The 12,431-nt window shown below is 38.5% G+C and overlaps 1 protein-coding gene across 1 annotated transcript; it reads right to left on the bottom strand.

Moving 5' to 3' along the window:
* Positions 1-3,210: 3,210 nt before the first annotated feature.
* LOC137274638 (protein FAM47E-like) lies at positions 3,211-12,430 on the bottom strand. The gene is made up of 9 exons (XM_067807945.1): positions 12,094-12,430; positions 10,497-10,653; positions 10,053-10,274; positions 9,257-9,414; positions 8,608-8,713; positions 5,772-6,029; positions 4,887-5,051; positions 3,967-4,044; positions 3,211-3,774 (listed from the first exon to the last, which is right to left on the bottom strand). Exons 1-9 carry the CDS (start codon positions 12,162-12,164, stop codon positions 3,649-3,651), a joined length of 1,341 nt encoding a protein of 446 aa, XP_067664046.1. The 5' UTR covers positions 12,165-12,430; the 3' UTR covers positions 3,211-3,648.
* Between the last annotated feature and the right edge of the window lies 1 nt (position 12,431).

A 12,431-nucleotide genomic window follows, 5' to 3' on the forward strand; every position in this document is an offset into this window, starting at 1 on the left:
TTGCCAAATTGTTTAGGTCAGGTGAAGCGTGTCTCCTTTCTAACCTCGCAGGTGTCCCCACATGGCTGACAGTCTACCCGCATGGCATCTATGGAACAGTATTGGTGTCCTGGAACAATAACATTGATTCACTGTCAAAACAGGACCCAGCACTTTACTGTTAATGAAGGGATACATTTCATATGGTTATTGAATTGACAGTTTCCCAGTACTTGCTACATGCTGCAGGAGCTGGTGCACTACGAATGTGTGTAATACATAGGACAGCCGTTTGAATATACATACGACCGACAGTCACGGATGGGCGTATGGTATCAGTAAAATTAGAAACCCGTTGATCACGTTTCTAGTGTCATCTGAGCCATACCTACCCCCTCTGGTGTCACCAAGTGGCAATGCAGCCGTATAATACTTTGACCTTTCTTCTCACCTAAAGAAGCCTCACCATGATGGTACGAAACAGCGCAAGTAAAGTAGAATTCGTTTCTAAAACTGAAAACTTTGTGGATAACAAATTCTTATTCAGAAGAAGTTGCTATACATAAAGAATAACTGTAAAGTCGTTTACTAACTCATTACCTTCTGGAATTGTAGCAGATGTATGTAAGGCTTACTGGTTACCCACTGATTGAAATTCATGGACAACTGATTTCATCATTAACATAACAGATACCCAGATATCAGTGACACGGTTCAACATCACAAGTCCTATCCGTTCTTGCATCAGCCAGTCAGTGAACACCAGTCTGTTAGAGAGCGTGACTAAATGCATCTGAATAATCTGCAATATATTTACTGAAATACAAATATTTACTTTACCGATGTTCTTAATCTTTCTTGGGCCTTATTTGATTTGTACTAAGTGAGTAAGTGAGTTTAGTCTCGTACCGCCGTCAACAATATTTCAGCTATATAGCGTCGGTCTATAAATACTTTAGTCTGGACCAGACAATCAAGTGATCAACAGCATGAGCATAGATCTGCGCAATTGGGAACCGATGGTATGTGTCAACCAACTCAGCGAGTCTGACTTCCCGATCCCGTTAATCGCCTCTTACGACAAGCATAGTTGCGGAAGGCTAATATGCTAACCCGGACCTTCACGATAGATTTGTACTGAGATAAAGAAGAACAATGCAATGTAAGTCCAATACAACTGACCTTACAACAGGGTTTCTATTGGCTATGATTGTGTTTTGTAGCTAATAAATCACGAAATAATATTGCTTAATTAGAGACAACAACGTGCATGTGTTTTGGGGTGGTTCACATCGTGCATCATTAATGACAAATATGTTGAGAAAGCGTTACCAATAGGACAAACCTCAAAACGAATATTTCCACCATATCAAAATACCCAAACATCGCAAGTTCTTTTCTGGCATATGCACATTAATACCTTGTAAAAGTGTTAGTCCTCTGCATAATGACAATAGACAATATAGCTACAACTGAATCTTGTATGTTTGGAATCGCCTACCTACAATGTATTCGAAAAGACAATTTTGCTCTTCACTTTTGCTTTCATCCAAACACTGGGGACTCCAGATCCGAGTCTTCGGCTTGACGGGCGATTACTTTAGCCATCAGGCTAACGCTCCGACCCTCAACATGTAGGGGCAGTGATGTAGCCTAGTGGCTAAAGCTCCTAATGCAGAAGACCCGGGTTTCATTCCCTACACGGGTACAAAGAAGTACACATGAAGAACATTTCCGGTGTCCCCCGCCGTGGTATTGCTGGAATACTGTAAAAGCGGCCTAAAACCAAACCCACTCACTCACCCATCTGCAGAACGCGTTAACAACACCTCGTCTGTTTCCCATTTCCCCTTCAAAAATAATGTGTAATTCTATGACCTGACAACAACTCAATGGACTTGTCGGGATCCCAACAGTTAAAGAATCCTTTCAAGGACTACAGTTGAGGGACATCACCTTTTTAGACCCAGGCGACCGGGACTTCAGTAGCCCGATGACCACTTGTTATCAAATAAATTTTAAGCGACCGATGACCACAATTATAAAAAAATGATATCGAAAACTACGGCGATAAAAATATTTGTTTGAAAACTAGTGTAGATATGTTATGACGAGGAAACAAACACAAAGAGACAGATATATTTAGCGTATGAAATTATCAAAATTATCCTTTCTAGAAGCCACGCATGATTGCAGTGCAAGAGCGAACCTCCGTGTTTATCGAACTATATAAACACTTGTAGTAAAGTTCTAAGGACACCCACCGAGACCGAGAGATGCAAATCAGTAGGCTAGCTGTTTAGAGGAACTCCTGAAGTCTGTTTTGCTGTATACAACTGTAAGTTGTGTGGTCCTTACAACCCTGCAAGACAAATCTTGCATTCTCATAGTTTTGACATGCGAACCAACAGTTTCCGCCCCAACTACAGTAGCATAATATTAACTGCAGCTCTGTGGGTCTCCGCCATCAGATCACATAGATATCCCTTTTGGTCACGTCTAGTGGTCTACGGCTGGGAAACAATGCTTTGCTTTTCTTTTCACCTCATCAGATAAATATTTACTGAAATGCTCATTGTTATGTGTTCTGCCGGAACCTAAATATGAAACATGAGCCAACATAAATATAAAAAAATTATTAGTAACTTTTTCAGAGTCATTTAGACGTAGAACAACGAGGCGAGTTCTGTAGCTATGCGACTTCACTATTATCAGTGTGAGCGACGTTTCCGTGATGCTACTGACACCGTCCTCAAGCGCGTGATCCCCGTTGTTTAGAATTGTCTGTTCAGGGTATCTGCCGAGACCAATGGTCGTGCAAGGCAAAACATGTGGAGGCATGTAAAATGTGTCAGAAAAGAGATAAATTATGATGTATTTTAAACGTCCGTGTGATACCGCGCATGTGGTTAAGAAATGAGATTCAACTTTGGTTCGTTTTAGCTTCGTAAGAACAAGTTTCGTAAGACCAGGAAGTGTGCTGGATAATGAGTCATTTGAATTGATGTGTATTAATTGAGGGAAGAAGTTACATCTTAAATGTTCATCATGTTCTGTGACAGGAGAAATGAATTCACACATTGTACCCATGCAGGGAATCGAATCCGGATCCTCCGCGTGACAAGCAGTTTAAAACTATACTAAGTCTGTCAGTCCCTTGCTATCATTATTTGAATGTCCAGTTTTCTCCCACACCTTGGAAAGCTGACAACGAATTAAAAACACCACAAATGTTCATGACCTTGAATTTATACAACATCCATCACAATTTATGTACATAGAATACACAACAGAATACTTAAATATAAAACAACGACACACCTGGTGAAATATGTTTAAATACTGTTCTCATTATCTACACATAATTTCATTTGATTTGGAAGATTTGGAATCAATAAAGCATTGAGACTAAGTACAGTCAATACAAAGATCCTGTGACCATGTAGTGAATACAACATTCATGATGTTTTATAGAATGCTGCAGCGTGCATATTACAACAGCAAACATGTTTCTTGATATTTACCTGTCTGTGACAACTGACAACGTTCATGCAACTGAAGGAATTCATTATCACAAAATATGTTGCTCCAAATATTCTAAAATTTTAAATTTAAACACAAGTGTCCCGGATGTATCACTGCTACTCTGTCAAAGTGTTATAGTTTCTGCTAGGTCTTGGCCGACCTCTTCCTCCTGTTTGATGTTCTTTTCTGTTTTGCCTGTAACTCAGCCTCCAACTTCCTCTGTTCTTCTTCTGCTTGCTTTGTCTGAATGTCCGAAACCTGTTCCAGGAACTGCAAAACATATCATTAAAATAATGTACAAATGAAAGTCTTTGCTATTTTATTGGTTTTCGGATCAAGCAACAATATGAAAGATGACACATTAATTTAACAAAGTTACGCATGCAAACATGCACACAAGCACGCACGCAGAGTGAGAGAGGGAGAAATGATTCAGCATTTGTAATATCAACATAGTTATACCTCCGGTTTCCTTGTATTCTTCTTCTCTATGAATTCCATGAAAGCATTGGAGCCATGCATCTGTGACAACTCTAGGTTCTGGGGAAACAACAAACCCATAACAATCGTCATGGTGTACATGTTCCACACAGCAACTTGTGTTTTCAGGGTGAAGTATCGAGACTACTTTTGAAAGTAAAAAACGTATTCGGATGGAGATATAAGAAAACATCAGTACAACAAATATAACTCCTCACAATCCCATTAAAATATTCAGTTACATGTCTCAGTTAAAGACTTAGCAAAGCAATTGGACTTAGCAAAGCAATTTCTATTAGCCTAGATATTAATTCTACCATGACTTCAGTAAATGCTGGATTGTGATTGGTTCATCAAAGTCATTCAGAGGTATATAATCACGTTATTAATCTCTGATTTTCCAACACAGTTACATTTTTTTTCATAATACGGTTATGGTAGAAAGGAGATAAACATACTGTGTTGGAAAATCAGAGGAATGTAAGAAAATTATAATAGCTCTAAATTTAATTTAAAACCAAATGCATAGCTCTAAATGTTTCATTGAAAACTTCACGTTATGCATTTGTTTTCAAATTACATTTAGAGTTATCAAAATTTCATAACATGCCTCTGATTTTCCAACACAGTATGTTTACCTCCAAAGTAATGATATTATGGTACACAAAATCTTCTCATTAATACCAGCAACATGTACTGTCCATTTGATTTATGAGACACATCATCAGAATTGGTCTGTCAATCTCATGTGGATGTGCAAAATTTGGTTTTGTTGCAATTAATAGATTTTGTGTTAGTGAGCAATTCATTGGTCTCAAATGAAATCAAACGGATCAGTGCAGGAGCTTGTGAGACACACAGTAGTAAATCTGACCTATCTGCAGGACAGTTTTAACACATACCAAATCATGGCTTTTTTTCTTGGCCTCAGACATCTCCTGGTTCTTTAGTTCCTTAGGGTCGATGAGAGGGTCGTCCCATTGCCGTCTCTGCCATGACTTGGGGTTGAGGTACCATGCCCCATACTTGAACTTAACCCAGCTGGGCTGGTATGTTCCCGTGTACATCTGTCAATTGAACACATAACATCAAAACTGACAAAGATATTTTTAGTCAGGGGGTAATCAACATCTTCAGCAGGAGATCTATTGGTTTGGGGGGAAAACAATCTAGAATATACGTACATTATCTAATCAATATCAGATGTCTTGCATGAAATTTTTATTTGAAAGAGGTCTCATCAAGTGTACTTTCAGATCAACCTTTCAGTCTCCAGGCTTCTGAATTCTCGGTACATGGACCTCCAATTGCAAAACATGAAGATATGATGGCATGTTGTTGTGGATATTCCATGTTGTTTTATAGGCATCTTCATCCTAAACTGTGTGCAATAATGGGTGTATTTGTGATCCCTGCTGGATTCAAAATGTCACAACTGAGGAAGCAAAGTCGCTAGCCTGACATATTTGAGAAATCTGAAATTTGACAGGAATCTTCTCCACTGTCTCCACTGAGGTGTCTTACTTTTCATTCATCCACGTATTGCCTCAGTGACAAAGGTGCAGTGATATTGAATAATTTGAATGTAATGTACACATACATGTCGTAAACTCAAACAATGCCACTGAAGATTTTAAAGGAACATTGAACAAAGAATGGGTATTATGTTTTATTTTTACCGTAGCCTTTTCCCTAAATTAGAATTTTGGGGAATACTGGTCATAAGCAGTGAAAACAGAAAATTTCATTCATGCAAGCAACAAATGAGGGGTATAAGTGGAACCCACCCATCTCTTCTCCTTCTCCTCGGATGGTGGCAGGTTCTTGTTGGTCTGCTGCTGTTGAGGTGCTGCAGCTGACATTCTCAGCTCTTGTGGCACATTGGTCAGCTCAACCACATGAATCGGCACAGAGAGAGCTGGCTTGGTCTCATAGCCACTGGCAAACAGACTGGTGATGGTCGATTCTTCAATGTTGTTGGACTCGCCACCAAGACTTGCCACCCAGTTGCAGAAGTCATTGGTGACATTGGTGATGTGCTCTTCCTGAGAAGAGAAGAAAGATAATCAAATCGTTCATCATTCATCCTCCAGCTCTAGCAATATGTATCTCTGGGCTGTGCTTCAGTTCAGGACACTAAAATATTTTGCAAACCCACTTCATGAACATTGGACTAAACTCATGGCAGTGGCAGATTCTGTTGCTTGTAACGTATTTAATCGTTTAAGGGTTGTAAACAAATTTACAATGGCTATGATGATTCAACACAGAAACATAAGTTTGTCGTCTGAGATCATGCAAGAGTGGACAGCGTACAATAGATGAACAAAGGCAAGGCAATATTGTACTCAAACACTGCAGTTTTCTATAAAACAAAGCTTCAGTGATATCATTACACTGGTCTCATAGGTGGTCTGCGCAAGCTAGCACATTAGAGGAGGAATATTGCTTCTTATAGGTACAATGGATAGAATTATCATTAAAATGACCGCACATCATCAGAAATGAGCGGGCCACTGTAACTTGATAATGCCCTTAAAATGCTTGACGACGGGCCATTATCAAGCTCGTTGTCAGGTGACGTCATAAGTAGCTCAGCTGTTGAAGTTCAATCACCTACTGCTCATTTGAACTTGGGTTCATTATTGATCATATATCTGGCTCACATTTGTCACATGTGCCTGTGACATTACGCACTTTCATGCCTGTGCCAACCATAACAATTGTACCATAAATGACAACATACAGCAATGAAAATATGCAGTCTAACGTTGTTGATCACTGAAAACAATGGCGGCTGGTAGTATGAGCAAAGGTCAAGGTCGAATGTCACTCTCAATAGTTACGCCATCTGTGTTGTTCTATGACTTGTGTATATATATGTAAAATGTGTGTCAGTGACCTCCGTCGTTTTGTTGGCAGTAAACAATTCTAAATCGATGCCGCTGTTTTCATTCTTATTTTATTAAAAATTCTATTCATTTTAGCTATAATAACAGTAACACTATTTTTCAGGGCATTATCATTTGCAGAGGCCCTCTGTCTTTTCAACTGCCCTCCTTCGTCGGGCAGTTAATGAAAGACCTCGCGCTTCTGCAAATGATAATGCCCTGAAAAATAGTGTTACCCTTATATTACGCTCAATCCAGTGAATGAACTACATGGGCTTACTAGAACCAGTGGTCAAAAATACACTTTTCATGGATACATATGACAAATACATTTAAAGCAATGACATAAATGAAGGACTGATGCATTTTCTTCTTAACTGGTATTTCTAAAAGTGAAAAACAAATCAGCTCTAGAGAGTAACATCATTAGTGTTATAGCTATACTTTACTGTCAGTCATAGCTATACTTTACTGTCAGTCATTGCTGTACTTTACTGTCAGTCATTGCTGTACTTTACTGTCAGTCATAGCTGTACTTTACTGTCAGTCATAAGTTAACTGTACTTTAATGTTAGTAATAAGCAGGGCTGTAACAAATACACTATGTGACGAACATGATATGCATCATGGATATTGGGTAACGAATATGAAGAAGTATTAATGAATACAATGTTGTAGTTAAATGTTTGATGCACAATATGGATTCCCCACTGATAATTTGTCATGGTGAGAAAAAGTAATCTGACATGACACGCTGTATGCAATAGACTAATAGTTATAGTCCACTGTACCACACTAACATGACTTGCACTACTGCACAGCTAGTCCATATTCCATTCTGGTATATCTCACTTTGGAAAAGGACATAAGGGCTCAGGTAAAACATGCTCCATTAAAAAATTGCAAATATTCATTCATATTTGGTTCTTGTGACCATGAATAACGAATTGAATTCATGAAGGGCTAGAGTTTGATTCACCGAATATGCGAGTGTGTTGTAACAGCCATAGTAATAAGTGTAATTACTGTTAGTTATGTACTTTAACACTAGTTAAAACTGCTGTACTTTACCACTAGTTATAGCTACAATTTACTGTTATAATTGTCTTTCCATTATAGTTGTACTTTACTGTTAGTTATGACTGCATTTTACTACTAGTTACAGCTGTACTTTACTGTTAGTTATAACTGTGCTTTACTGTTGGTTATAACTGTGCTTTACCACTAGTTGCAACTGTAATTTACTATTAGTAATAACACTAGTTATAACTGTACATTACCATTAGCTATAGCTGGACTATAATATCTGTTATCCCTGGCCTATACCATTTCTAACAGCTGTTCTATATCATTAGTTATAATGGAACTCTATGATTAGTTATATATGGACTATACACTAGTTATAAATCTAGTAGGTCATTGGCTACATCTGTACTAAACCACTACTTACAGCTGGACTATACTATCAGCTAACATTGCTATTAATTACAGGATAATGTGATTTTTGTTTTCATTGCCAGTTTGAGAAGTTGCAGTAGATTCATGTCTGCTGAATACCAGCATTTGAGCAGGTACAGATACATCGTTGGTTAGCATGTAACAAGATAGTGGATGTTATATCAACATCGAGGAAAGTCACAAGTTGTGCCAATCAGATCTAAATTTGGTGACAACCCTCATTCCAAACACTCAGAGTTTGCTTGCAAGCAAGGGACGCAGGCAGACAACTTACTTGAGAGGGGGAACTAGACCTCTTCTCATTTGTTTTCCTCTTGTCCTTTTTCTCTTCTTTACGAGGCAGCCATCGGTAAGGGTTCCTTACAGCCCCCTCTTCCAGTCTGTACAAACAACACACTCATCTCAGTGGTAGATAATGTCGAGAATAGATACAAAACACAAAGGGGCATGTGACTATTGACATAACCAAAACACTGGAAATCCAAGGAAACATTTTCATCCCTGAATCTATGAGCTCAATAGTGTCCTGACAAAGCCATGATCCATTGGCAGATCCCACACCTCTTTGCAAAATGATTAAAGAGGGGTGACACTGAAGTTAAAGTTTTGCATTGGCAGAGCCAACAGGGATTTGTTCCCCTCCCTTGGCAAGTTCCTGGAACCACCAATGTTATTGTAATCTGTACAAATCTGTAATTCAACCCATGATCATGGTCAGAGTTATAAATGTTCAAGAATACAAGCACCAAATGGCCATCCATCAACATTGTCTTAGGACATCTTGTAATTATATGTACTATGTTGAACTGAGCAATTCCCTTCACATATGAGGTGATCTGCCAGCTGAAGGAAGCAACTCTGCACAGCAGGCAGTACTTGAATGCTGACAAGGCCCTGAAAACAGAACATAATCTCTGACTCACTCTGTGTCCACACGCTCAGTTGTAGCTGGCTCAGTAGACTTGGGATGCTCTATCTCTTGAGCACTCTGTGTAGATACTGACCCATCTGTGACCAGTGACCCTTCCTCTGACCCCATGTTCATTTCTGGGTCAAGGATGTCAACAATGTCCTCAAACAACTGTTAAATATTCAAAAAGAGGAAATTAAAAAGCAAGTGAAAAGTGACTAAACTTCCATTTAAAAACGATGCTTATTGCTAACGGCAAAAGTGAACGAGAGCAGTGATCTCACTGAAGCAAGACTGTTTAGGAACCAAATGATAAATGTTCACAAATAAAAATACAGTTATCTTTTAATTATAAAATAAAACAAAGCATGTATGTAGATAAAGCGTCATTTTCATATGTCACAATGGTTACAGAAGAGTTGATTCAGTTGTTAATGATATACAGGTAAAGAAATATTTCAGTGTGGAACTATGGAAACAGAAGAGTTGATTCAATCAATAAGATCACACTCAGCAATATTCCAGCTATATGACGGCGGTCTGTAAATAATCGAGTCTGGACCAGACAATCCAGTAATCAAGAACATGAGCACTGATCTACGCAATTGGAAACCGATGACATGTGTCAAAGAAGTCAGCGAGCCTGACCACCCAATCCCGTTAGTCGCCTCTTACGACAAGCATTTGCCTTTTGTGGCAAGCATGGGTTGAAGGCCTATTCTACCCCGGGACCTTCACTGGTCGGTTGCTGAAGGTCTATTCTACCCCAGGACCTTCACGGGTCCACAGAAACATGAATGTGTACGGACCTCTGGAGGTACACTCTCCTCCAGATGAGGATAGAGAGCCAGTGGATGCTGCAGCAGGCCATACTCTATCTCCTCTATGTGCTCTCGCCTCTGCTGCTGTTGTGGAGTGATCTGAGAGTAACACACTTGGTACTTGTCGAAGCGCCTCCGCATGGCTGGCTGTTTGACCGGGGAGACATTCTCACTGCTACCTGTCACATTGGGACCAGGTCCTCTCTCACCCTAGTTAGAACAGAGTTCAGCGAAAGGAGTAATATTAGAATTTATCTCACATTACTAGACAAAACTGACTTCTTGTTGATAAGATGTCAGTTGATACTTTTTTCCCCATGTCTATTAAGTGTATGAAAAGCTGTTTTATAACCATTTCTAGCTCCAAGTTTGTTACAATGCATATCATTAAATTACATATTCTGAAAAACTACCTTGTGGTCATGGCACTACCTTTATGAAAACATCGCCTTCGACTGCAGGAGGTAAACCATCTCTGAAATCATCAAGGCCATCCTTGAGAAACACCCAGTTCCTTCCCACAAGGCTTTTGGATGTGTCATTTGGATTTAGTGACTTGATAAACTTGGTTCTTAGTCTCTCCTTGTACCTGTTTTATGCATAAAAACAAACTTAATAAAATCAGTAAGGACATCAAAAACAATAGATGAATATGTGTAAGTTGGTTTCATCTTTGGGAGGGTTTAAAGCCCATGGAAGTGTAAAAGAATAATTGGTCAGACACATTTAATTCTTTGGTGCAGGTAGGTTGCTGCGAATGTTTGGAAAATATTTTCATCATTGTAGATAAATTGTAGATAAACTAATATATTCATGTATTTAGTTGTATCATCAATTAGAATCGGACCTATTACATACAAGCAGAGATAATATCTTGCCATTTACACACAACAACTTCAGCTGTTAGCCTCTCCTGATACACAGTTGTATTTGTGGTATCCAAAATATAACAGTAACCTGAGATGAAGTGAAAATATACATCACAAGTTGCTTTCCTGTAAAAGCAACTCATGTCGAAAAAGGTCAGAGAAATTGATAATCATTAACTGAATATCAATAGATTACTGATAATATTGGAGAAGTAACAAAAATGAAAACCAAAAATGGAAAACAACCTGAAAGGTATTAACGCATTTCACATCATGATTGAGAATGGACATATTTTGGCATGGACTGTTAACAAAACACTGCCTAGAACATAATTAACCTTATGAATAAAGATCTAACCTTGTGTATTATCTGAGTAAATTACAATTTTGTTTCATGATAATAGTTTACATACAATATTATAGACGACACAACTTTCATATTGATGATCCTTAATCATTCTTTCCATCAAAAATATTTCTGAGCATTAGTCTTTTCAGCCAGCCATAGGAAAAAATAATGTTTCTAATCCATCCAGGGTACAGTGAGTGAGCGAGCGAGATAAGTTTTACACTGCACTCAGCAATATTTCCAGCTATATGGCAGTGGTCTGTAAATATTTGAGTCTGGACCAGACAATCCAGTGATCAACAGCATGAGCATTGATCTGTTCATAATCCTGACATTGATATATATAATCGATACACGAGATCAGTGGAATATCTCATGTGTGCAGTGAATTACATCTCCAGTAACTGTTTGATATGATAGACACCCTAATTATAGCCACATCTATCAACGTACAACAAGTGTCTAAAGTTCAGTTTATACACATGTACAGTGATTCAGCTTGCCTGTGATTTACCTGTATGAATACTAGAGCAAACAGAACCCCGAATTAAATGTTTATCTGTACATTTTTCTGATGACATGTGCAAATTTCAAGTTAATGTAAATATATTTCTACTCAGAAGAATCATGTTACGAGCTGTGTAACAAAAGTATCAAGAGGAACCATTTATAATCATTAATGAAACAAGAAAGAATAGACATTCACCCAACCTGTGATAAAAAAACCCCCACTCTTTCGTTAAATGTAGCGTAGTCCAAATAATAACAACTGGCTGAAACAAGTCAGCGGCTTACAAACAAATTATTTTACCAGGTCTGATGTTGTATCTTTTTATCTTTTTGGGTGTCGACAAGGGCTAAGTCATATTTAAGTTCAGCCATCGTCACTTGTGTACTCCATCAGCCATTTGTTTACAGCCTGCTCACTGAAACCGGAACTTGGTAAGTTGAAATGTAGTCCTTACGCATATGAGGCATTTCAAGGTATTGTAACCCTACAATATACGGGTTAATGGTCTGTCACTATTACGCAGTGTAGTGTTATATTGTCATTCGTATTTGTAACGTATTGGATCGTCTATCGTTGAAAAATACAACGAGAGCAACGCGTTTCCATAACAACAATTCATCCACCACTACTTCCGGTTA

Source organism: Haliotis asinina, chromosome 2 (assembly GCF_037392515.1).
Source record: "Haliotis asinina isolate JCU_RB_2024 chromosome 2, JCU_Hal_asi_v2, whole genome shotgun sequence".
Lineage (NCBI taxonomy): Eukaryota > Metazoa > Mollusca > Gastropoda > Lepetellida > Haliotidae > Haliotis > Haliotis asinina.

Excerpts from the sequence above, each read along its gene's own strand:
- LOC137274638 (XM_067807945.1), bottom strand. The coding sequence starts at position 12,164 with ATGGCTGAACTTAAATATGACTTAGCCCTTGTCGACACCCAAAAAGAT. Across the intron at positions 10,275-10,496 it reads AAGGCGATGTTTTCATAAAG|GGTGAGAGAGGACCTGGTCC; the intron begins GTAGTGCCATGA and ends TGTTCTAACTAG. Across the intron at positions 8,714-9,256 it reads ACTGAGCGTGTGGACACAGA|ACTGGAAGAGGGGGCTGTAA; the intron begins GTGAGTCAGAGA and ends TTGTTTGTACAG.